Source organism: Leopardus geoffroyi, chromosome B3 (genome assembly GCF_018350155.1).
Source record: "Leopardus geoffroyi isolate Oge1 chromosome B3, O.geoffroyi_Oge1_pat1.0, whole genome shotgun sequence".
In the NCBI taxonomy this organism is placed as follows: domain Eukaryota; kingdom Metazoa; phylum Chordata; class Mammalia; order Carnivora; family Felidae; genus Leopardus; species Leopardus geoffroyi.
This window is the reverse complement of record NC_059337.1, coordinates 62015310-62040958: the sequence shown is the minus strand read 5'-3', so window position 1 is coordinate 62040958 and position 25649 is coordinate 62015310. Positions and strand designations below refer to the sequence as shown.

The 25649-nt window shown below is 40.6% G+C and overlaps 2 protein-coding genes across 2 annotated transcripts in view; one reads left to right on the top strand and one right to left on the bottom strand.

Moving 5' to 3' along the window:
- Positions 1 to 2988, bottom strand: part of EXD1 (exonuclease 3'-5' domain containing 1) — a 37955-nt gene extending 34967 nt beyond the window's left edge. Inside the window, exons 1-2 of the mRNA XM_045449985.1 lie at positions 2621 to 2988; positions 1316 to 1500 (exon numbers count right to left, since the gene is read on the bottom strand). Coding sequence (XP_045305941.1) covers positions 1316 to 1500; positions 2621 to 2823 — 388 coding nt within the window. The 5' untranslated portion in view covers positions 2824 to 2988. The remainder of the gene's footprint in view (positions 1 to 1315; positions 1501 to 2620) is intronic.
- Positions 2989 to 3122: 134 nt separating this feature from the next.
- Positions 3123 to 25649, top strand: part of CHP1 (calcineurin like EF-hand protein 1) — a 46388-nt gene continuing 23861 nt past the window's right edge. The window contains exons 1-2 of the mRNA XM_045449986.1: positions 3123 to 3434; positions 11685 to 11757. Coding sequence (XP_045305942.1) covers positions 3368 to 3434; positions 11685 to 11757 — 140 coding nt within the window. The 5' untranslated portion in view covers positions 3123 to 3367. The remainder of the gene's footprint in view (positions 3435 to 11684; positions 11758 to 25649) is intronic.

The window sequence follows — 25649 nt, the reverse complement described above, 5'->3', positions numbered from 1 at the left end:
CTTGCTTTCTCAAAATAAATAAATAAACTTAAAAAAAAATTAACTGAACCATTTGTGTTTCCATGGCATCTTGTGTTTCCCTTTACCAGAAGAGGATATCATACTGCATTATAGCTTTCTGCTTGCTTATCTGTCTCCTTACTAGACTCAGTTTTTTGAGGACAGTGACCATATAACCCTTATCTATATCCCTGGTATCTGTCATAGTACCTGCAATAAATCAATAAAATATTATCAATATCAAAATAAATCAATAAAATAAACTATCAATAAAATATTACTGAGGGATGCCTGGCTAGGTTAGCTGGAAGAGCACGCAACTCTCACTCTCGTGGTCATGAGTAGAAGCCCCATGTTAGGTGTGCAGCCTACTTAAAATAAATTTCAAAAGCAAAATCAACAAAAAAACAAATGATTACTGAATGAGTTACTATACTGCAAAAGTCTGGTATAGTCCCACCCTAGTCCACAAAGGTCTATTTTAACTTATAACATGGCTTAAGAATAACACTAATCTCTCAAATGCCACGTATACAAGCTTCAATTGTGAACTTGAAACCTCTTTCAGGGAAACAACTATCCTAGCAAGTCAATATTCTAGCTGAATAAAAACTATATATTGGACTTTCAAGGTGAACACATGTAGGAACTAAGAGGGTGGTACACCCAGTGAGGGCATGGAAATTCTGAGCCCCTTCCCATATAACTTTGCCAATGCATCTCTTCCATTTGGCTGTTCCTGAGTTGCAACCCTTAAAATGAACAGAATTGAAGCTGGGAGATATAGAGGCTACCTTGTAACCATGATAATGACAGATGATCACCGAGGTGGCAAAAGCACAAGGCACCTGGTCCCTCCTGGCATCTTTGAGTCACTGCACTATTCCTCAGCAGCCTATCTCTACACTTGTTTTTGCATGAGAAAAATTAATTTGTGAATTTGTCTGTTGAAGCCAAAAGTAAATCTACCTGTCTTTGTGAATTTGTCTGTTGAAGCCAAAAGGAATTCTATCGAATCGAGCGATGATTTTTAATTTCAAGACACATATGGCAAGAAATTAAAAAGTACCCAATGAAAAAAGAATCTACACATTGAAAATTTCCACTATCATGTAAACATAAGTATAGAAGTGGGGACAAACCAGCATATATAGCCACGTTTTCTGTCGGGGAAAATAGCATTCTAATCTTCCTCCTACCTCTTTCCTAGAATAGGAATGACTCCCTCCCAGTTGCTAATGAAGCCCAGAGCCATCACCCAAACTTAGCTATTAATCGTTTAAAAAGCAGAAGACGATGAGAAATAAAATGAGACCTTTCTTCAGGACAACAATCTTGTTAGGGTCCACATGCTGGAGTACTCCCTCAAAGATGCCACAAACCAATGTGAGTTTCACCCTTCTCCACAAAATCTGATTGAGGAAATGGTAGTCGCTGCTGGGATCCATGCTATTTGATGGAAAGGCAGTCTTCAAACAATCTTCTTTAAGCGCCCAACCACTTGAAAATAAAAGAGATCTATGATTTTAAAAATATTTTGGGGGGAATGAGGTTATTTTCCCTTTTCTCATACCTGGAAGGAACAAGAAAAATAAAAACACGAGAGTAATCCAGTTTTGCTCACTCATCTTTTTAGAATAATGGGGAAAGGACCATTGCAAGCATCAACTCTAATTTATACATGGGAAATTGAAAACCATAAAACTTCAGGCAAGGTTTGGGTTCTTGGTCTATATGAGGTAATACTACCTTTCATTGCTTAGCTAAATGGAACAAGCAGAACATTTAGAGGCTTTTAAATGGCATATACATTTATCTTTTTAACACCAACCAACCAACAAACCAAAAACTCTTAAAGAGCAAATGGAAAAAAACCAAAAAACTGATATTGGCAAAATACCTGCCAATACATGCTGCCATAACTGCTCACCCAGAAATCTCTGGGATCTAATTTCTCCTGGTCTCTTCTACATTAGTAACATTTCCAGAATTTGGCAGTTTTACTAACTAAACCGTTAGAACTATTACAATTTTATGCATGACCAATCCAGCTGCCATGTCAGAGCAGTTGAAGAGAGACAACACTAGATCAGACAAGAGCAAGTCAACCACGGAAACTACCCACTGAGACTAGAACTTTGGCCTCATGCTAAATCGTCAAAACCTTAGGTAAAGCTTAAAAGTAGTGTAGATACTAAGTGACAGTGGTCAGAATTTGGTTCTTCCGCATCTCAAAGGGGTTCTGTACAAAGCAACACTCAAAGGGTGGGGAGAGGGTGAAAAGGCATTGAAGCCACAGGAAAAGAACTGGTTCACCGGAGAGGGTGTACTAATTTAACGGATGGCTTAAACATTTTCCAGAAAACAATGTCATAAAAATAAAATGCAAAATCCCTCATTGTTAAGGCAAAACAAAGAACTTCAAGTAAATGGCGGACCATACGCTGAGAATTTAATCTCGCCCGCCGATAGATTTTCTCCCCCGAAGGGAAGTTTGGGAAATCCTGTCCCAATTTCACGCAAATGGTGACTCCCTCGAGCTTCAGTCTTGAGCTAAAAAAGAATGGGCTGCTTTTACGGAAGAACTCTTGGAGAGTTTTACGCTGGCGTTGGCAGTTACCAAAAGACAGTGCCGAAAACAAACCGAAAAACGCGGCGCCGAACACCCACACCGAGGATCGGACGCCCGGCGGACGCAACCAGGGGTGCCTGCTGTTTCCCAAGGAGCCAATCGGCACTCAGCCCTGAAGCTGGCTCCCGAGCGTCCCCAGCGGCCAGGAGGTGAGAGGGCCTGCAGAAAAAAGGAGGTGCAACTCCCAGCATGCAGTTCTCAAGAGACACACCCTAGCGTTGCCCCAGGAGACGTTTTGTCTATATTTTTGTTTCTCTCTGCAGTCCCTGCCACCTGTGGGTGGGATTTCCACTTTTTGAGTTCTGCGAGAAACGGGTTGCCTACGCTGCCTGCTTCAGGTTAGCTTGTTGTAAAACTATGGGTCGACGACGTTGCCCTTTTAATTGCGGTCGCTAGAGCCAGAGTGGCATTGCCTTTTTAAGGCCGGTAACATCATGCTTCCGGGGGCGTGGTCTGCGCTTAGGAATACCCGGCCCTGCGCTGGGCTGATTCATTCCGGGGCTGGAGCTAAAAGCGTCAACGTCGACTTCTGCGCCGGGTGCAGCCTCGCTCCTAATTGGTTGGTCCTCGGACCGCCCTCCTCCGCTCGCCACCTCTGGGTTCCCTCCCTGGTCCGCAGTAAGAACACTGCCCTCTCGTCTCTTGACCCTTGGGCCTCTCTCCCTTCCCTCCCTCTCTCCCGTCGCCGCTGTCGCTTCAGGCGCCCCTGCTCCCGGAGCAGCTTCCGGCTCGGTGATGGGGTCTCGGGCTTCCACGTTATTGCGGGACGAAGAGCTCGAGGAGATCAAGAAGGAGACTGGCTGTGAGTTCGGGTAGGGGGTGGGAACGTCGCCGGGCGCCTCTGGCTGGTCTCAGAACCGAGGACGGCTGTCGTTGAGGTCTGGAGCTGCGGTGCCTGGGCAGCCCCAGCGCTGGAGCTTTGTGGCCCCAGCGATTGCCGGGGTCCTGGGCAGCCTCCAGCGCTGGAGCTTTGTGGCCGAGGGCTAGAGCCGTGGGCTCAGGCTCCTGTGGGGCTGTCCTTTCCCCTCAAGACGGAGAGCACCCATCATCCTCAGAGCACAGGCACCGCTCTTTTCTCTTCTTCCTGCTCATGAAAGCGCCCCCCGCCCCCAACTCCTTTGCTTTATCCTACATTGCACCAACCTCGAATTCAGGAGCCCTGGATGGATCCTGTAGAAAACATACTCCGTTCCTGTGACGGTTCTGGGCAAGCACTTAAAGCCACTGTCGACTATGAGAAATCACAAATAAATTCTTTCTACAACTGTAAAAATAAGTTTAGAAAGCAAGATCATATAGCAAGGCTTTGGAAGACGTGACCTAGTGACAGGAGACCTTTAAAGAATCAGGGATCTGAGAGTGTGAGACTTCTTTCATTCTGGACATGTGGGGATAACACGGATACTGTGACCATCAGTTTTTGCTTACACTGAAGACGTTTGTTGTTCTAATTTCAGATATATTGATTTCTACTACGCTGATGTACTTTATGCAATTGCTATGGAAATTGGATGTGCTCCAAAATCTCATTGTAAATTTGTACTAGGAACTGATTTTTTATAGTCCAGTCTCTTCCTCATTAACCAGAACATAGGGTCAACAGGGCTTTGGGGATTCAGAAGCTCTGTGTAACACCATCACACTTTTTTTTTTTTTTTTAATGTTTATTACACTTATAATGTGTAATACTTGTTTGGCCACTTGACCTTATGGTCATTTTATGACTCAATCAGACTCCCAAGAGTAGAAATACAGGCAATTTGGAGTCAGCAAACATTTTATTAAATTTTGTGGCCTTGAGCTCCGGCCACACTTAGAAATACTGGAACTACTTTAGGTCTAAGGTGACACCAGAATTAAAGCATTCATACTTAAAATAGAAAGTCACATAATGAGGAAATGTAAGCCATAGTGTGGATGAGAAAAAGCTATTTTTGCCTCAAGATGAAGGGAGCACTAATCCCATTTGGGTTTATTTACATTTGACCAAATGGAAAGGTCCTGAACTGCTATAGAACTGTTAAATTATTTTACTGTGTGGCTTGTGGAGAAACAGAACTACATATTCCTGTAAGAGCTGTTTTCCTAGTTGCCAAAAAGTGAATCAAGCCTGACTGAAATTCTCAACCACAATCAGTGCAAATGTACCTTGAACCAGAAAGCCTAATGAAACAACAGGTTACTGACTTTTTGCATTATCTGTATTTGTACTATGCCAGGTACTCAAAGCAAATACCGACAAAAGATGCCTTTAAGAGTTATGATTAGCATTATGACATAATGTAGCTGAAATTATGTGCCACCCACCTCCAGCAGTCAGAGAAGATGAGTCTGTGGGCTGGTCTTGGGGAGCACAGGAATTGGGCCCTGATGAATGCATGAACGGATTAGATTTAGGTAAATTAACCTAGGGCATTTTGGGTGGCTTCCAAGAGCATTGTCCCTCAGCCTGCTACAGAGTCATTCCTCTGCCCTGGGAGTTGAGCCATCAGTTTATCTGGTTAGTATCTAACAGCAGAGTTGATTTTTAAAGCAGTAATTTTAGCATGATGCAAAAGGTTTAGATGACTAAAAACAGATACCTGAGGGTGAAGTGGAGAAGTGGAATTTGTCCAATTTTTGTCTGTGTCTTGTTCCATTAAGAGTTTGAGGAACTATCAATCAGAAACACTTTCAAGTTAAGGACAAGTAGTAAGGCATTTCACTACTTACTTTGTCAGTAAGAAAATGTAGTATAACTGAGGAAAACTGACTTTATATTCAATATGAAAGGTTTGCATTGGAATTAATGATTATATTTAAACATATTTTCCAGAAGTCTAAATTGATTAGAATTCAAGTGTAACTGGTTTAGCCGGTATTTGAAATTTAATCTCTTAAATGTCTGGCAAACTAATTCTAGGTAAGAATTACCTGTTAGCTTCAGTTTTGTCATCTTCAAATGAGAATAATAGTACCTACTTTATAGGATTCCTCTGAGGACTAAATGAAATAAATTATGTAAACTACTTAGAATAGTGCCTGATAATTGAATTACCAGGTGAGTGTCAGCTGTTATTTTGAACTGTAGATAAGAATCATCTTATTGGGAAAATATTTGCATGTGCTAGTATAAAACTATGTGTAGAGCTATGTAAGTGGGGAGGTGATAGCATTGTATACATTTCCTATTTTCAGGGGACATTGGTCTAGGAATCGAGTACAGATGTTATTTTCTCAACTCTATAGAAATAAAACTTTTAAAGGAATAGAAATCTTGACGTTTCTAACAGTTTAAAAAACACCGTGTAAAACATTTATGGGGCCCATAGGTGGCTCAGTCTGTTGAGCATGTGACTTCGGCTGAGGTCATGATCTTGAGGTTTGTGAGTTCGAGCCCTGCCTAGAGCTGTCTGCTGTCTGTGTGGAGCCCACTTGGGATCCTCTGCCCTCCCCTCTCTGCCCCTCCCTGCCCCTCCCACACTCATACTCTCTCTCTCTCTCTCTCTCTCTCTCTCAAAAATAAATATTAAAAAAACAACGACAATAACATCTTTAGGGGCACCTGTGAGGGGCTCAGTAGGTTCAGCGACCAGCTCTTGGTTTCTGCTCAGGTCATGATCTCATGGTTCTCGAATTCAAGCTCCACATCTGGCTGACAGCTCAGAACCTGACAGCTCAGAGCCTACCTGGGATTCTCTCTCTCTCCCTCTTTCTCTGTGCCTTCCCCATTCACTCTGTCTCTCAAAATAAATCAACAACAACAAAGTACTGACTTAAAAAAAAAAAAAAAAAACTTTAAACCATTTTGTGTTGGGGGGTACCTGGCTGGCTCAGTCTGTAGACCATCTGGCTCTTGATCTTGGGGTCGTGAGTTTGAGCCCCACGTTGGGTATAGAGATCACTTAAATAAATAAAGCTTTATAAAATAAATAAAAATAAAGAAGAATAAAGCATTTTGTGTTGTCATAAAACATTTGCTATAGATTTTTTTGTTCTGTTACCTTCTTTCACAGTTCCACATTTTCATAAATTAAAACTCAGTTGAATAAAACTTGTCATGGGGGAAAGTCACAAGGGTTTTGGGAGTTTCTGTAATCTGCACACTTAGTTCTTTTAACTGTAGCAATAAACTGGCTGTGGATTGCTTGAAACCATCTTTTAAAAATAGCCACTTATCTGTGAGAAACAATTCAAACCAATGGAGTAGTAATGAATGCACATTAATTAATTAATTTTAGGGAGAGAGAGAGCGAGTGCATGTGCTCAAGCAAGGGAGAGGGTCAGAGGGAGAGAAAGAGGATCTTAAGCAGATTCCATGCTCAGTGTGGAGCCAGATGTGGGGCTCAACCTCAACTGAAATCAAGAGTTAATCAGTTAACTGATTGAGCCACCCAGGCACCCCACAGTCATTTTAGTCTCTAGTTCCAGTATGTGTCATGTGGTATGGGGAAGGTGTGGAGGCTGGTGAGGTTTTCTTTGTTTGAAAAGGTGTACTGGTAGGTTTTTCTGTATGGACAAAGAGCACAGCATGACAAAGGCAATTGCTTGAGAATAATTTCCTGGGCTAGAATCTAAGTGAAAATTCAACTTCATGCAGTTGCCATCTAAGGATGCAAGACCTCTTCATGGCCCTCACCTGCCAAGCCTTGTCGCCTGAAGGTCCTATCTTCTGGTTCCTATTGAAATTGAAATGCACATATAACTAACACTTTTAGCTGGTTTGAGGTTCAGTAATTTGTAAAGCTCTGTATTTGCCCCAACCAACTTAAACAGTAGTGTAATGAACATCCATATACTTTCCACCTCAATTCAACAGTAACATTATATAAATAAATAAATAAGTATAAATAAATGTATATGTATATATGTATATATGTATTTATGGTTTTGTTTTTTTTTTTTGTCATTTTTGTTTTTTTGTTTGGGTTTTTTTTGGTGAACCATTTGAAAGGCAGATATTACTCCTCACTGCTAAATATTTCTGCATGCATCTCCTGAGGTTAGGTATTTTTTTTCCTATGTAACCTCAGTACTATATCATACCTAAGAAAAATTGACAACAATTTTATCATATGATCTACCATTTAGTCCATATTCAAATTTCCCCAATTATAAGGTAGAGGTTTTTGTTTTGTTTTTTTAATGCCTTTTAAGTCTCTTTTAATCTTCAGGTTTCCTTAGAGAGTAGGCCACCTCTTGAAGTCCTCTGGTCAGGGGAAATGGAAAGTGTTGGAGTGTGGAGTGTTCAGAAGGAATGGTTGGAGTTCAGACTTAAACTTCTCAATCTTTCATCTGGAGTTACCTTTAGTTGCACTAGAATGCTTTACCTAGGTTATCAGTCTGTTCTTCTGCATTACAATTTAGGATAAAGGCAAGGGAAAAATACTTTTCTTATTCCCTTTTCATTTTATTCTTCCCTCTGTCTCCTGCGTAGTGCTTGGCCTTGTCTCTGAAATGCCTTCCTCCTTTAAGCATGAGGCAGCGATGATAGATAGGTTTGTAGTCAGGAAGATTGGCAGGGTCTTTCAAGTAATTTTTCAACAACATAAAATAATTAATGCCCATTAGTAGAGAAAAATACAGCTTCATTCAAGACATGACCATGTACACAGCCTTTTCTGAGAGATCAACTCCAGAGACTTCCTTTGGGTTACCAAGAATTGGTGCAGGTTTGGGACACCTGTCCTATTAGCCTAGTGCCTTCTGTTGAAAATAGTTTCCTGGAAACTTGTCATGCCTTTGTTTGTGGCAGTTCCAATTCCTTTCTGCTTCTTGAAGTTGCTCTGAGCTCTACACCTTGGAGATCGCTTTATATTCTGTGTCATGGTGGATTTAGCACCTAAATTAAAGCTTGCTATCTCCTCCCACCACCCCCACCTCCTCTCTCTTCCCCTCCTCCCCCTCCTCTTCCTTGTTCTTCTCCTTCTTCTTCTTGTTAATAAACATTACTTCTGAAGTTTAGGAGACAGATTGTGATCTGACCATACTGAGTTATGTTAGAAGTTGATATTTGGCTGTTCATTTCTCCACTGATTTCTATACAGATACATTTCTCCTGGAAGGTAACAGTTTTATGGTAGACGAAAATTCATGAAATGTTCCATATTTTTAAGGAAACCAGCCATAAGCTGATCTTTTTTTCTGAAATATGGGATGTAATACCATACCAAAACTTACTAAGGGAATTTTCAATATTACACTTTTCTTTTTTTTAGTGTTTGTTTATATTTGAGAGAAAGAGAGAGAAACAGAATGTGAGCAGAAGAGGGGCAGAGAGAGAGAGAAAGACACAGAATCTGAAGCAGACTTCAGGCCCTGAGCTGTCAGCACAGAGCTCTACTCGGGGCTCAAACCCATAAACTATGAGATCATGACCTGGGCTGAAGTCAGATGCTTAAACCGACGTAGCAACCCATGTGCCCCTCAAAATCCTACTTTAAAAGGTTTCAGTGCTCAGTTCTTTGAGATGATCTATGTTGGAAAGATGTGATAGCTCATTTGTTAGGTGAAGGAGTTAGACTAGATGACAACATTACTGCCAGTTTTAAAATTGTGTTACTAGCTATACATACTTACATACACATACATGGAATTTCAAGAAGGATTTACAAAAAATTGGTAACAGTGTTTGCTTCTGGCAAGGAAGACTGGGGAACTTGGTTGTGAGAACGGAGACTTTTCATTGTGTACACTTTTATACTATTTCCATTTTTATGATAATGTGTGCAGATTATTTTCTCAAATTAAAAAAAGGGGTACTTGGCTGGCTCAGTCTGAATAGCATGTGACTCTTGATCTTGGGGTTGTGAGTTTGAGACACACGTTGGGTATAGAGATTACTCAAAAATAAAATCTTAAAAAAAAAAAAACTAGTACAAAAAGAAATACAATTGAATATTTTCCTTGTTTAAGGAAAGTAGTCTGAAATATATAGTACTCTAAGTACTCAAAACTGATCCAGTGGACTAGATATTCTGCAGTTCTTAAAAAGGACTCAAAAGCAATATAGAAAAATTATGAGTTAATAAATGAAAAGTTATTACAACTAGTAAAGTGTACGAGTGGCTGATATTAGATGGTATATAAAGAAATGAAAACAGTGGTGTTGGGATTGTGAACAAGTTTTGTTCTTTAAAAAATCTTTGAGGAAAGTTAGTCATTCTTCAACTGACTTGTTTTTGTTAAACTTAAAGGGAACTTCAGTTCCAGAGCAACCTCTGAGGCCCGCGGCCAGAGCCCGGGTAAACAGGTCAGGTTCCTGAAGAAAATGGCTATGGCTGCCAGAGTCAGGAGAGAGGTAGAGATGAATTAGTGCAGCAGCAATACTGTACTTTCAGGTTCACGACGTGAGGATGATGATGATAGTGCTTAACCTGGAGTGCTTACCCTGTGCCAGACACTTTGCCAAACACTTTCCTCTCCGGGATGAGGTTAGTTCTCCTGACAGCCCCTTTTGCTCGCCCCTCACTGGTGGACAGTGGTGCCACGAACGGAATCAGGGTGTCAGCCTGACCCCCACCAGAAAGCACCAGCTGGCAGGAGGTCCACAGCCGCTTCCTCAGTGCTTGGACCTCTGCTGGCTCTGCGCTGGCTGGGGTTGATTCTGTCTCTTTTTCTGCTCTCTAGAGAGCTATTACCCGAGAGCCCAGTTTGGGTGAAACCTGATGCTGAAGAATTCAAGCTGCCCCTAGTGTGTCCTCTCATCCTAGCTCTAGGCCACTCATTTCCTGCTTCTCCCGCTGTGCCCCGGTTTGCTTTGTCCCATTGTTCCTAAAACTGCAAGCAGATTTTGTTGAGCTGGGGGGAGGAGGACTACTATCAAAACTCCTCCAGTCACCCCTTTAAACCCCTGAAAGCACAACCTAGGACAAAGTCCACACTTGCCACACCCTTTTTGGCTCTTTTCTTTTCTCCTTTGATAACTCTACCTATTTTTCCCCTGCTACCTCCCATCAGCCAGGAAACAAAACTATTTCCCAGAAATTCCTATTGGCATTTTCAAATTCTTACTGTGTACCTGCAGTTATTACCTCATTTTAATTGCCAGCTCGTGCTTGAGTTAAAAAATGACGAACACAATAGCGTCCTTGTAGATGTCGTATGATGATAAGCTGAACTTTTTACAGATTGCCTAATTTGCTTTCTCAGAGCCCATTCCTTTACTGGAAACTCAGTGGAGCTCTTGCAATCACAGAAAAGAGGCTGACCTGACCCTGTGGTCTTTTACCTAAATGTCAGTCCTGAGGGAAAAGAAAGCTGCTAATGCTTTGTGCAGGAGCAAACCAGATTTTAAAAACAGCATCTGCCCCAGGGTGCTCAGCTGGCTCAGTCTGTGAAGCATGCACCTCTTGATCATGCGGTTGTGAGTTCAAGCCCCACACTGGGTGTAAAGATTATTTAAAAATAAAATCGTTAATAAACTAAAACAAAAAAAAATAAAAACAGAATCTGCCCCAGTCTTTAATTCAGTACAAATTACCGACCTGGCATTGCCAGCCCGAAACATCCTACTGATTAATAGGTATGTGTTTTTAATCAAACCATGTGTTTTCATAGTCTCTGAGTCAGGTGAAAAGGTGAAAGTTTCACAATTTCTTTTTTGTTGTTGTTCTTTTTGTTTTATCTTAGAGAGAATCCCAAGTAGGCTCGGGGCTGTCAGCACAGAGCCCAATACAAGGCTTGATCCCACAACCATGAGATCATGACTTGAGCAGAAATCAACTGAGCCACCCAGGCACCCCACAGTTTCCTTTTAAACTAAATTTGGCTTTGTTTTGTTAAATCGTAACCACCTGACATTTAATATATAGTCCTAATGAAGACTAGGCTTCATTCCTGAGAGTCTGTTTTGCTCTTGATTTATGTACTTTCTAACTCCATTTTGTTAGCTTTTAAAATTCCTGTTTTGACACTAGAAATGAGTTACAGTTGAGACATATCCCCATTTACTCTCTTTGAAGTATATGGTGCACTAGAACCAGAAAGGCAGTTGGTTTCTGAAGGTCCACACTCGAGTTGAGTTTGAGTGGAGGGTGACTTCTCCAACTAAGACTAATTTTGTCTTCTTTAGTTTCCCACAGTCAGATCACCCGCCTCTACAGCCGATTCACCAGCCTGGACAAAGGAGAGAATGGGACTCTCAGGTAGGCAGTTCCGTCTGTATTTCCTCTTTATTTTGGGGCAATGTCTGAACAGGGCAGAGGTAATAGGCATCCAGAGTGCAGATAGGAGGGACAAGTTCTTCACTGTCTTTGGGCACCATCGATTCACAAGGGAGTTAAATAAGCAGAACAGTGGCTTTACATTTATCACTAGGTGCTTGTTGCTTTATTCTTAACTTCTGTTGATTTGGGCAGCCAGCCTTCATGCTGCTCCTAGGAACCACCTAGGTGGTCTAGATTGTTTTGTCCTCTCTTCTCATTTCCCAATCCAACCCTATAACCCTAGGATACATCAGTTTATTTATATTAATGTTAGATAAGATGTTCAATGTTTCATTCTAGAGCAGTGGTTCTCCGGGCTCCTGGGTGGCTCAGTTGGTTAGATGTCTGACTTCACCTCAGGTCATGATCTCACAGTTCATGAGTTCGAGCCCCACATCGGGCTCTGTGCTGACAGCTCAGAGCCTGGAGCCTGCTTCAGATTCTGTGTCCCGCTCTCTCTCTCTGCCCCTCCCCCACTCGCTCTTGCTTTGTGTGTGTCTCTCTCTTTCTCTCTCTCTCTCTCTCTCTCTCAAATGGATAAACATTTAAAAAAATACTTTCTAGAGCAGTGGTTCTCAGCTGAGGGTCTTTTGCCCCTGGGTGATAAAATGTCTGGATACATTTTTGATTGTCATGACTAGGGCTTGCTGTTGATGTCTGGTGTATAGAGGCCAGAAATGCTGTTAAATGTCATGCAACAGACATGATAGGCCCTCCCATGACAAAGAATTATTCTTCCTAAATATAAAACATGCCCAAGTTGAGAAACTGTCTAGAGTTAAGTATATGATTTCAGAGTAATGTGGTGTTGTACCACTTCATATTTGTAATCATCTTATCATAGTCCAATGAAATATCTTGTTACCATTAGCCCCCAACCTAACTCTCAATAGCAAGCATAGCTTTGACTAACCAAAAGCTAGTAGCTTTTCTAGTGGCTGACAGTAAGCAAGAAGTAGTTTGAGACTTCTTTGGAAGACTTCTAGCACAATTGGGGGATGTAGTATAAACGGGGAAGAAATATAGTTGTTAAGCCTTTGTACATAATCTTTGGACAGAATAGCTAGAGAATTGTGATAAATCCATAGAGCTGTGTTTGTGTCGCTAGAAGCTGGGATTGACTCAAATCATGCTTTTTAGTCATTAAAGTCAGCAACTATGGAATGTCTACCATGTGCAGAGACCACACTGGGTGCTTTTTCTTCTTCTTTTTTTTTTTTATTGAAGCAAATACACATAATATAAAATTTACCATTTAAAAAAAATTTTTTTTTTTTTAATTTTTTTTTTTTTTCAACGTTTATTTATTTTTGGGACAGAGAGAGACAGAGCATGAACGGAGGAGGGTCAGAGAGAGAGGGAGACATAGAATCGGAAACAGGCTCCAGGCTCTGAGCCATCAGCCCAGAGCCTGACGCGGGGCTCGAACTCACGGACCGCGAGATCGTGACCTGGCTGAAGTCGGACGCTTAACCGACTGCGCCACCCAGGCGCCCCAAAAATTTTTTTTTTCAACGTTTATTTATTTTTGGGACAGAGAGAGACAGAGCATGAACGGGGGAGGGGCAGAGAGAGAGGGAGACACAGAATCGGAAACAGGCTCCAGGCTCTGAGCCATCAGCCCAGAGCCTGACGCGGGGCTCGAACTCACAGACCGCGAGATCGTGACCTGGCTGAAGTCGGACGCTTAACCGACTGCGCCACCCAGGTGCCCCTAAAATTTACCATTTTAATGTGCACAATTCAGTGGCCTTAACTGGATTCATAATGTTGTATAACCATTACTACTATCTAGTTCCAGAACATTTTCATCACCTCAGATGGAAACCTTACACCCATTAAGCACTCACTTTTTTTTTTTTTTTAATATTTTTTAATGCTTGTTTATTTTTGAAAGAGAGAGAGACAAGGGCAAGCTGGGGAGAGGCAGTGAGAGAGAGAGACACAGAACCTGAAGCAGGCTCCAGGCTCTGAGCTGTCAGCACAGAGCCCGATGCAGAGCTTGAACGCATGAACCACGAGATCATGGCCTGAGCCAAAGTCAGATGCTTAACTGAGTGAGCCACCTAGGCACCCCTAATCTGTCACTTTCTATTCTAGGGACAACCACTAATCCATTGTTTTCTCTGTAGACATTTCATATAAATGGAATCATACAATATGTGGCTTTCTGTGACTGGCTTCTTTCATTTAACATGGTGTTTTCAAGGTTAAATAATACAGCATGTATTGATATTTCATTTCTTTTTATGGCTGAGTAATATTCCATTATATGCATATGTTACATTTTGTTTATCCGTTGATACGTTGATGGACATTTAGGTTTTTCACACATTTTGACTGTTATGAATAGTGCTACTGTGAACATTTTGTGTGAATATATATTTTAATTCTCATAGGGTTTACAGCTAGGAGTAATATTGAAGGTCATATGCTAATTTTGTGCTTAATTTATTGAAGAATACCAAATTGTTTTCCACAGAGGCTGCACTGTTTTACATTCCTACCTGCAATGTATTGAGTGTTCAAACTTCTCTACATCCTCACCAACACTTACTATCTGTCTTTTAATTCTAGCGATCCTTGTGGGTATGAATGATTTATCATTGTGGTTTTGATTTGCATTTCCCTGCTGGCTATTGATAAGGAGCATCTTTTCATGGTTGACCTTTTTTGTTTTTTAATTAATTAATTAAGTTAAATTCAGGTTAGTTAACAATGTATTGGTTTCAGAAACAGAAGCCAGTGATTCATCACTCACATATAACACCTAGTGCTCATCCCATCAAATGCTCTCCTTAATGCCCATCACCCATTTACCCACCCCCCCCAACCCTGTTTGTATGTCTTCTTTGGAGAAATGCCTTTTCAAGTCCTTTGCCAATTTTTTAATTGGTTTGTCTTTTGTTGTTGTTGATTTCCAAGAGTTCTTCCTGTATTGCAGACACTAGACCCTTATCAAATATATGATTTACAAATATTTTCTCCTATTCTGTGGCTTGTCTTTTCATTGTCTTTTGTAGTATTCTTTGAAGCACAAAAGTTTTAAATTTTGATGAAGTCTAACTTATCTAATTTCTTTTTTGGTCCATGTACTTTTGGTATCCTATCTAAGAAACCATTGTCAAATTCAAGGTCATCAACATTTACCTCTGCGTTTTTTTTCTAGTAGTTGTATAGTTTTGCTCTTCTGTTTAGGTCTTTGATTCATTTTGAGTTATCGTGTGTGTGTGTGTGTGTGTGTGTGTGTGTGTGTGTGTGTGTGTGTGGTGTGAAGTAAAAGTCAAACTTTAGTTTTTTGCATGTGGATGTCTACTTATCCTAGCACCATTGGTTGAAGAGACTATGTACATTTGTACTTGAAAAAATACATCAGGGGCTGCCTAGGTGGTGCAGTCAGGTGGGCATCCAACTCCTGGTTTTGGCTTGGGTCATGGTCTCCTAATTCATGGTTTCAAGCCCCACATCAGGCTCTCTGTGCTGGTAGCTCGGAGACTACTTGGGATATATTCTCTCTCTCTCTCTCTCTCTCTCTCTCTCTCTGTCTCCCCCTCTCTCTGTCTCAAAAGTAAATAAATAAATAAACAAACTTTAAATATATACACATACTTAAAAAAAAGAAATCAGACTAAAATCCTTTTTTTCTTTCAGTTCTAATACTTAAATAATTTGCTTGAGTTTAGGTTTACATCTTCCTCATAAATTCAGATTTAACCACTACGTAAAGTTCTAGAATTCACATGCATTTTGAGTCCTTTTCTTCTTTGTGGAAACTGAGTGATCTGTAAATGTCGTTGTGTGTTTTGATCACTTTCATTATTTGCAGGAAAACAATGGAAAGACTTTCATAAAAGGAGTTGTTTCTTCTTAGGGTGAAAATTTTGCAGGTGTCAACTAGTGTTACCTACTCATTAAAATCTTGGTAAGATTTGGGGCACCTGGGTGGCACAGTTGGTTAATCGTCCGACTTCGGCTCAGGTCATGATCTCGCGGTTCGTGAGTTCAAGCCCCGCGTCAGGCTCTGTGCTGATGGCTCAGAGCCTGGAGCCTGTTTTCAGATTCTGTGTCTCCCTCTCTCTCTGACCCTCCCCCATTCATGCTCTGTCTCTCTCTGTCTCAAAAATAAATAGAGGTTAAAAAAAAAATGTTTAAATCTTGGTAAGATTTGCTCAATTGCTAAAACACCATTTCATACTCTATGGAAAGCCAGTGAACTAATTTACTCATCTGATAGGTATTTATTGACTGTCTGTGATGTGCTGGGTACTGTTCTCAGTGCTGGTTTTACACATTCTTGGTTGGGGAAGAGGTGGTAGAAAGTGATGCGATATTTTTTTATTTCCTAGTTACCTAGATCTAACTGATTTTTTGTACTCAGTTTTACAAAGCCCTAGGTCTTAAATTTGTGCTTTGATCTCCATGTGGTGTGAATCAAAATATGGGATTATCCCAAGCCTTGAGTATAAGAGGAAATTACCCTATTGTACTCCACAGTAAACCAATAGCATATTGTATGTAAACCATTTTTTGGACCCACCTACTATCAGGGCATTGCTCTGGCTATGCTTCCTGACACTACCATCTCCGCCTCTGGCCATCCCTTAGATTGTCTACCCTCTTCCCCAGCCCCATCTTCTCTTCTACTCCCTCTAGCCGTAGAGAATACCTGCTAGACTCTAAAATCTTCTGTAGTATAGCATAATTTAGTTCTTTCTAGCCTTCACTGCCAAACCCAGGTCAAGTCCTGTCTTGACTTTTTCAGGGTACTCATCCAAATGCAAGTGACCAATCTTTTGTTCCCTAGAATAGGATCTACTTTCTTAAGAATGCTTTTGGCAGAAATATTTTCCTTTCTACATTTTCTTTACTTTCCTCTTCCATGATGCTCCCCTGTCTGGGACCTGAAGCCAAATTCAGCAGAGTCAGAAGCTATACCATGTATCATCCACAGCATTTTCTTTTGTAGTGTCAGTCCCAGTGGGAACATAAAGCAGAAACTTTGGAAGGCTTTAATTAGGAATTGAGCTTCTGCAAAGTGCTTTCAGAGATTTGCCCCAAAGTATGTTTTATAGAATACCAGTTCCTTGGTCTGCCAATAGGTGTTGCATAAAAAGAAGAAACATAATTATCGACTAAACTGTGCAAAGCTTGGGGCGCCTGAGTGGCTCAGTTGGTTAAGCGTCCGACTTGGGCTCAGGTCACGATCTTACGGTTCATGTGTTCGAGCCCCACATCGGGCTCTGTGCTGACAGCTCAGGGCCTGGAGCCTGCTTCAGATTCTGTGTCTCCCTTTCTCTCTACCCCTCCCCCTTTCCTGCTCTGTCTCTCTCTTTTTCTCTCTCTCAAAAATAAATAAGCATTAAAAAAATAAATAAATACGGGGTGCTTGGGTGGCTCAGTTGGTTGAGCGTCTGACTTCAACTCAGGTCATGATCTCACAGTTCGTAAGTTTGAGTTCTGTGTGGGGCTCTGTGCTGATAGCTCAGAGCCTGGAGCTTGCTTTGGATTCTGTGTCTTCCTCTTTCTCTGCCCCTGCCCTACTCACACTCTGACTCTCTCTCAGGAAATGAATAAATGTTTAAAAAAAATTTTTTTTAAATAAATGAACTGTGCAAAGCTTGGTAAACAAGGTTTAACAGGCTTCTTTTTTATGGGTTTTCCTGGCATCTTTAATATGCTTAAGTGAATTGGGCCTCTTCAAGAAGGGAGTATTATAAACAGTATTTACCAAATTGATTTTTGGAATTTTCCTGTAGACTTTTTTACATGGATCACCTTTCAGATGGGTATTTCATAGACTGTAAAAATATACCGTAACCTCACAAATCTCATTTTCTTCAGAGGCCGTTATTTTAGGTCAAATGTTCCTACCACTGCTGTTAAAATTGATCTTCCTGAAATGGCATCTGTCCCGTAAGGGGTCTTGAAGTGGTCCTTTGTAGGTCAGGTCAAGATGAGAGCCTGATCAGCACCTGAATACAAAGATGATTTCTTTTGTTTAAATATCTTCTGTATTGATCTAATCTATGGTGTTAGAAGTCAGGATAGTGATTACCCTTTGTGGAGGGGAGCAGCTAGAGACCAAAGGAGCATGAAGGAGGTGTTTGGGTACAGATCATAAACCATTTCATGATTTGGGTGCTGGTTATAATCTTTACTTGGTAAGAGTCATCATGCCAAATACTTGTGATTTGTGCTCTTTTCTGTAGGTATGTTATACTTTGGTAAAAGTTTGCTTAAAAAATAGCCTCTGTTTTGAGCAATTTTAATATTGACTCTTTGTCACATAATACTTTTTCTGGGGGCTCCTGGGTGGCTCAGTCGGTTAAGCATCCAACTTCGGCTCAGGTCATAATCTCACAGTCTGAGAGTTCAAGCCCCGCGTCAGGCCCTGTGCTGACAGCTCAGAGCCTGGAGCCTGCTTCAGATTCTGTGTCTCCCTCTCTGCCCCTCCCCTGCTCATGCTCTGTCTCTCTCTGTCTCAAAAATAAATAAAAACATTTAAAAAAATACTTTTTCTGAAATAATCCCATGATGAAAAATATTCCTCGATGTTAAATCATGCAGTTTAGGTTGACTACAGGGGATAGTACAAACCAGCTAAACTCTGCAAGAAAGTTTTTACTGGGAATTGCTTGTTGGCTGTGTTGTTACATATCACTTAAAAAAAGACTGCCTGTTGGGAATGCACACTGGTGTGGCCACTCTGGAAAACAGTATGGAGGTTCCTCAAAAGATTAAAAATAGAACTACCCTATGACCCAGCAATGGCACTACTAGGTATTTATCCAAGGGATACAGGTATGCTGTTTCTTTTTTTTTTTTTTTTTTTTTTTTTTTAATTTTTTTTTTTTTTTCAACGTTTATTTATTTTTGGGACAGAGAGAGACAGAGCATGAACGGGGGAGGGGCAGAGAGAGAGGGAGACACAGAATCGGAAACAGGCTCCAGGCTCTGAGCCATCAGCCCAGAGCCCGACGCGGGGCTCGAACTCTCGGACCGCGAGATCGTGACCTGGCTGAAGTCGGACGCTTAACCGACTGCGCCACCCAGGTGCCCCCAGGTATGCTGTTTCGAAGGGGCACATGTGTTACAGAACCAGGTTGGAACACTGGTGGAAAAACCAAGCGGCAGCATTTGGAGATCTTGGTGGATCACAGATTTACTTAACACCGGGGGGCTCAGAGGAGACTGAGGAGACAGAGGAGACTGTTTCTCCAAAGATCTGAGTGCCAAATGCAAGTGGGGAGGGTAATTTATAATTGTCAGCTTCCATATCTGTGGGGGTTTTCGCGCGCGCAGCAAACAAAGGAAGAAGAACCCAGAGGAGAGGTCTCTAAGCTAGAGACCAGAGTTTGTTTTAGCCCCATTGGCCATCTTTGGTGTACTTTATTCCCTTCTCCAACACATGCACCCCAATGTTTGTAGCAGCACTATCAACAATAGCCAAAGTATGGAAAGAGCCCAAATGTCCATTAATAGATGAATAGATAAAGAAGATGTGGTATATATATATACAATGGAGTGTTACTCGGCAATCAAAAAAATGAAATCTTGCCATTCACAACTAAGTGGATAGAACTAGAGGGTATTATGCTAAGTGAAATTAGAGAAAGACAAATAGCATATGACTTCACTCATATGAGGACTTTAAGATACAAAACAGATGAACATAAGGGAAGCAAAAATAATATAAAAACAGGGAGGGGGCAAAAACATAATAGACTCTTAAATATGGAGAACAAACAGAGGGTTACAGGAGGGGTTGTGGGAGGGAGGATGGGCTAAATGGGTAAGGGGCATTAAGGAATCTACTCCTGAAATCATTGTTGTACTATATGGTAACTAACTTGGATGTAATTTTAAAAAATTAATTAAAACAAAATGAAAAAAAATAATATAGCAATTAAAAGACAGCAATTTGTCAGAGTGGATTACAAAAAAAAAAAAAAAAAAAAAAAAGACTACCTGTAAATTTTAGGAGATTGTGTCCTGAATGGTAGCTGTTTATCTGCTTAAACACTGAGTGCTTTTTAAGGTTTATTTTCTTGTTTGACTTTATTCAGAGGACAGATGATTTCAGTGTCCCAGACAAGCACTTCCTTGTACACACTGGTATTAGTTATTTCAGAATAGGTTTCACAGATGAGAACTGTGATGCTAGTCTAATTCTCACTCTTTTAGCAGATTATTTTCCTTTCTGAAACCTTTAAATATCTCCTTTTGATGTTCTGAAACTTCACAAAGATGTACCTTTTTGTGGGTTATTTTTCATTATTCACTGCTCAGTATTAGGTGAACCTTCTCAATCTAAAAATACATCCATTAGCTGGGAACTTTTCTTCTTTTATTTCTTTTATTATTTCCTCCCCTCTCTTTTCCTTTTTTTTTTTTTTTTTTTTTATTTTTTTTTTTAATTTTTTTTTTTTTCAATGTTTATTTATTTTTGGGACAGAGAGAGACAGAGCATGAACGGGGTAGGGGCAGAGAGAGAGGGAGACACAGAATCGGAAACAGGCTCCAGGCTCTGAGCCATCAGCCCAGAGCCCGACGCGGGGCTCGAACTCACGGACCGCGAGATCGTGACCTGGCTGAAGTCGGACGCTTAACCGACTGCGCCACCCAGGCGCCCCTCTCTTTTCCTTTTTGGTCTTTATGGCTTATCTGTTGGCTGCTTACTGGACCACAAAGACTCAACTTTCACTCATATTTTCTGGCTGTTTTGACTTTTTCCTTTGCTTTCTGAAGGAAATCCTTGAATTTATTTTTCAGTTATTTTGATGAACTTTTTTTATTAGTCCACAGCCTATTTTTAATTTCTAAAGATCTCTCTTTTCTCTGACCTCTATTCTATCATGGTAACTTATTTTTGCTTTATAGATGCAAAAGCTTATCAAATGTCTATGGGGTTACTTATTAGAATCTTTTAGAACTTCCTTGTGTTCCCTGAATTATTGTTATCTGTATTCATCTTGATCCTACTCTTCTGTGCAATTAATTTTCCCAAAATATTGGGTGAACTTTGGTTGTCCATTCATATTTATGAAAAAGCCTGCATGGATTACTATAGAAAATTGGCATGGGTTTGTTTGCGGTTGCTTTCACCACAGGTCTTTCCTGGATGGAAGGGCTGACTTCAAGTCCTCTATTCTCTGAGCAGGGCCAGTTGGTAGACCTCACTTTAGGGTATATGGTCAAGGAGCAAGGGTACAGATCCCCCCCTCCCTTCTTCAAATAAAAGGACTGTGTTCCTCAGAGGCCAACTTCTCATATTTGAATTCAGCCCTGCCCAGGTAGCTCTTTCCATTTCTTTCCTAACAGATCAAATGGTTTTATATTGTTAAGATGGGCGTCAGCAGCATTGGGCAGCTGGCCTATTCTTTAAAAATTCCTGTAATTACCCTGAATGTGGCTTCCCTTACCTGGCAGTCCTGAATGTGGTGCCTTGCTGAGATTCTGCAGGGCAGAATGGCTCTCAGCTGTGTTGCAGCCTTTTCGTGGGCCCTCCTCTGACTACTTGTCACTACATTTGCACTTATTTTCTACTTCCAGAATTTGTCACAGTCGCTTGGTTACTAGCACACGCCTCCCACCCTGATTGTTTATGTCACGGATATATTCTGATCACGTGTGTGTTTCTGCTGACATTTCAGGGGGTTTTAGAGAATGAGAGAAGGTAAATGTGTGTGTGCCCAACATATTCAACCAGAGGTCACACGTAGCCTTGCAGATGAGCCAATCTGGCCCTGGAATGCTGCAGCAACTAACAAAGTTTAGATTTGGCACTTATTGACACTTTACATGAAAATAATTCTATTATGGAGAGCCTGGGTGGCACAGTTCTTTGAGTGTCCAGCTCTTGGGCTTGGCTCAGGTCATGATATCACGCTTTGTGAGTTTGAGACCGACACTGGGCTCTGCGCTGATGGTGCAGAGCCTGCTTGGGATTCTGTCTCTCCCTCTCTCTACCCTTCCCCAGTTTTGCACACACACTCTCTCTCAAAATGAGTAAATAAACTTAAAAAATAAAGTAAAACATTAAAAAAAGAAAATCACTCTATTATCAAGACAACAACAAAATTATATTATCAATTTAATTTAAAATATTAATTAAATGGGGGTGCCTGGCTGGCTCAATTGGAAGAGCATGTGACTCTTGATCTTGGGGTTTTAAGTATAGAGATTACTAAAAAAATAAACTAAAAAATTAATTACATGCTTTAAATAATGGAAGTTATTTCTGTGTTAAATATAAATAATAACATTTCTATTATATCACTTGAATATGGAATGCTTTTAAATTTCTTAATATGTTCCCACAAGTGTGTCCTATTAACAGATTTTAATGTCCTCATTGTGTATAAGTCATCTAAGCATCGCCCAGGATCCTGAAATACAAACAGTTTACTGTAAGGCTAATTCTCCAAGTAAGAGAAGGAACCTGCACAGTGAAGATCTGTGTAGAGGGCTGGCACTTCTGGTTACTAAAAGTCTCTCAAACATCACTGTGCTGGTGAAGGTCTGGAAAACCACTCTTCACTGGGAATTTCTTGGCCACAAAGAATGCTGTTATATGGTTCTGTTCTCAGACTTGCCTACTTCTAGTAATAATATCTTTTCTTGAGGTGCCTGGGTGGCTCAGTCGGTTGAGAGTCTGACTTCAGCTCAGGTCATGATTTCATGGTTCATGAGTTCAAGGCTCACATCAGGCTCATTGCTGTCAACACAGAGCCCACTCTACATCCTCTGTGCCCCCTTCTCTCTCTGTCCCTCTCCTGCTCACTCTCTCTCAAAAATAAATAAACATTAAAAAAATATTATATCTGGGGTACCTGGGTGGCTTAGTTGGTTAAGTGTCCAACTTGGATTCAGGTCATGATTTTGTGGTCCCGTGGGTTCAAGCCCTGTGTCAGGATCTGTGCTCAGGATCCAGCTCAGAGCCTGGAGCCTGCTTCAGATTCTGTGTCTCCTTTTCTCTCTGCCCCTCTCCTGCTTATACTCTGTTTCTCTCTCTCTCTCTCTCTCTCTCTCTCTCTCTCTCAAAAATAAATAAACATTTAAAAAAATTTAAATATATATATATGTATCTTAAAATATCTTTGAGGAATATTTTCTTAGGTATGAGATAGACTATAATATTGGCATGCTTTTTTTTTTTTTTAATTTTTTTTTTTAACGTTTATTTTTTTGAGACAGGGAGAGACAGAGCATGAACGGGGGAGGGTCAGAGAGAGAGAGGGAGACACAGAATCTGAAACAGGCTCCAGGCTCCGAGCTGTCAGCACAGAGCCCGACGCGGGGCTCGAACTCACGGAGTGCGAGATCATGACCTGAGCCGAAGTCGGATGCTCAACCGACTGAGCCACCCAGAAGCCCCTTGGCATGCTTTTTTAATGTACACACAAATTTTGTACAAAATCTTACACGTAGGATGTGTACTGCTTAGAGGATATATTTTTCTCTATTAAGTTTGTGTTAGTGGACAAATTTAAGAAGTTGTTTTAGAGAAATTGCCTTGATCTCCATTCTACTATAGAACAACTAATAAAAATAAACTGTATATTAACAGTTTACAAACGATTATTTTCTATTCTTTCATTTTCATTTTGATACTATCAATAGTATTCCTCTTGGTCTTATGGAACTGCATTGTATATACAATCTAAATTCCAGGAGTAGAATTTTTTTAAAAAGTGTCAAAGGACAGGGTTAGGTCTTACTGACATTGGAAGTCCAAGTCTAGATCCCCTTTGAGACTGAAGTTCAGGCTTGGTTGTGTACTCTCCACCTGATACTAGACCTGGTATTTAAACTGTGCCTTTTTTCAGCTAAAATTACTTCAGCTTGTTAGACATTAAACTGAGGTATGTGGCTATGAAATTCAAATGAGCCTTAATCTTCATTTAGAAGGAAGTAGTTATTGTTTCTTAACCTGTGTCAAAGAAGAAGAACTACTTTGGTGATAATGTGGACTTTGTATTACAGAATAAATTATGTAATAAGAGCTTAGTACATTTATTGAATTAAATAATCAAGACCTCCGTAGTTTCCTTTATCTTTTATCATCTTAAGCAACCCATTTATCTTAAGAATCGCTTCTTCTGGTTCATTCATTGATATAAAAATTATTACCCTAAGGAATCAAGGAAAATTAGAATCCAGGGGTGCCTAGGTGACCTAGTTGGTTAACCGTCCCACCCTTGATCTTGACTCAAGTCATGATCTCAGGCTTCGTAGGATCGAGGCCCACTTTCAGGCTCTGTGCTGACAGCATGGAGCCTGCTTCAGATTCTCTCTCTCCTTCTCTATCTGTCCTCCACTGGGGCCTGTGCTTGCTCTCTGTCTCTATCTCTCTCAAAATAAATAAACTTTAAAAAAGGGGGGGAGGGGGAGATTAGAATCCAGAGTTATTGTTCCAGAGCTTTGTGCTCAGTTCCCAGGTCAGTTTCTACCTGTGTCACCACCAGTTGTGCTGGAGATGAGCTTCTTGAATTAATTCAGCACCATCTAAATGTTAAACCATTCTAAGAGGAGCAAGAGCATTGAAGGCTCCTGGATAAAATAGGGACATTTCATTAGCACTTAGTACAAAGCAGGTAGAGGAATAAGGTCTCTCTCTTCTGTTAGTAAACATCTTGAAGGCAAGAATCAGGTTTATTCAAGTTTATATTATTCTTTTTCTTTACTTTTTATCTGGAAATTGTTTTCTTTCTTTTCTTTCTTTCTTTCTTTTTTTCTTTCTTTCTTTTTAATGTTTATTTTTGAGAGAGACAGAAACAGAATGCGAGTGGGTTAGGGGCAGAGAGAGAGGGAGACACAGAATCTGAAGCCGGCTCCAAGCTCTGAGCTGTCAGCACAGAGCCTGACACAGGGCTCCAACTCACGAACTGCAAGATCATTACCTGAGGTAAAGTCAGACGCTTAACTGGCTGAGCCACCCAGCACCCCATTATCTGGAAATAATTTTAAACTTACAGGAAAGTTCCAAGAATAATGCAAAGACCTTTCACATACCTGATACTCAGATTTAGCAATTAACATTTTGCCACATACTTCAGTGTGTATTTCCTATTGCAAGGACATTCTCATGTCAAAGTCAAGAAATTTAGCATTTTGATATAGTACTGTTATGTAATTCCATGTTCTGTATGGCCTGTATTCCATTTTTACCTATTGGTTTAGTAATATCCTTCATAGGAATGTTTTTCCTAGTTAAGGATCATGCATTGAGTTCAGTTACACATTTCTTTAGTCCCCTATAATCTGGAACAATCCTCTGCTTTTCCCTGTCCTTCATGACATTCATATTTTTGAGGAATACAGCACAGATATGTTCTAGACAGCTTTATGTTCTTGGCACAGGATATCAGCTAAGAAGTTTTTAGAAAATACTTATTGAACATTTTTGGGGAGAGCACCTTTCTTTCAGAAAGTTTAATATGGGAAAGAAGTGTGTGTGTTTTTAAGAAAAAGAGCATGTGCTTTGACATAGGGACTTAAATTTAAATCCTGGTTCTGCCACTTACTACTTCAGTAGCACAGGGCAAGTTACTTTATCTCACTGACTCTCAATTTCCTCAGCTCTAAAAGGGTACAGGTAAAACGCCTTGAAGAAACGAGATAATGTGTATAAACAGAGTGACACATGATGTGTATATAGTGAATGGCAGCTAATAATACTCACTTCAGTGTAACTTCCAAGCTGTGAGAAGATGATTGCCCTTGCCAGGTTCGAAACTTAAATACTTCTCTAGCTCTGAGTCGGTAGGAGAAATGGAAGAAGAGCCAGAATCGGAGCAAGGAAGTGTGAAAATCAGTGGTCACATTTTATT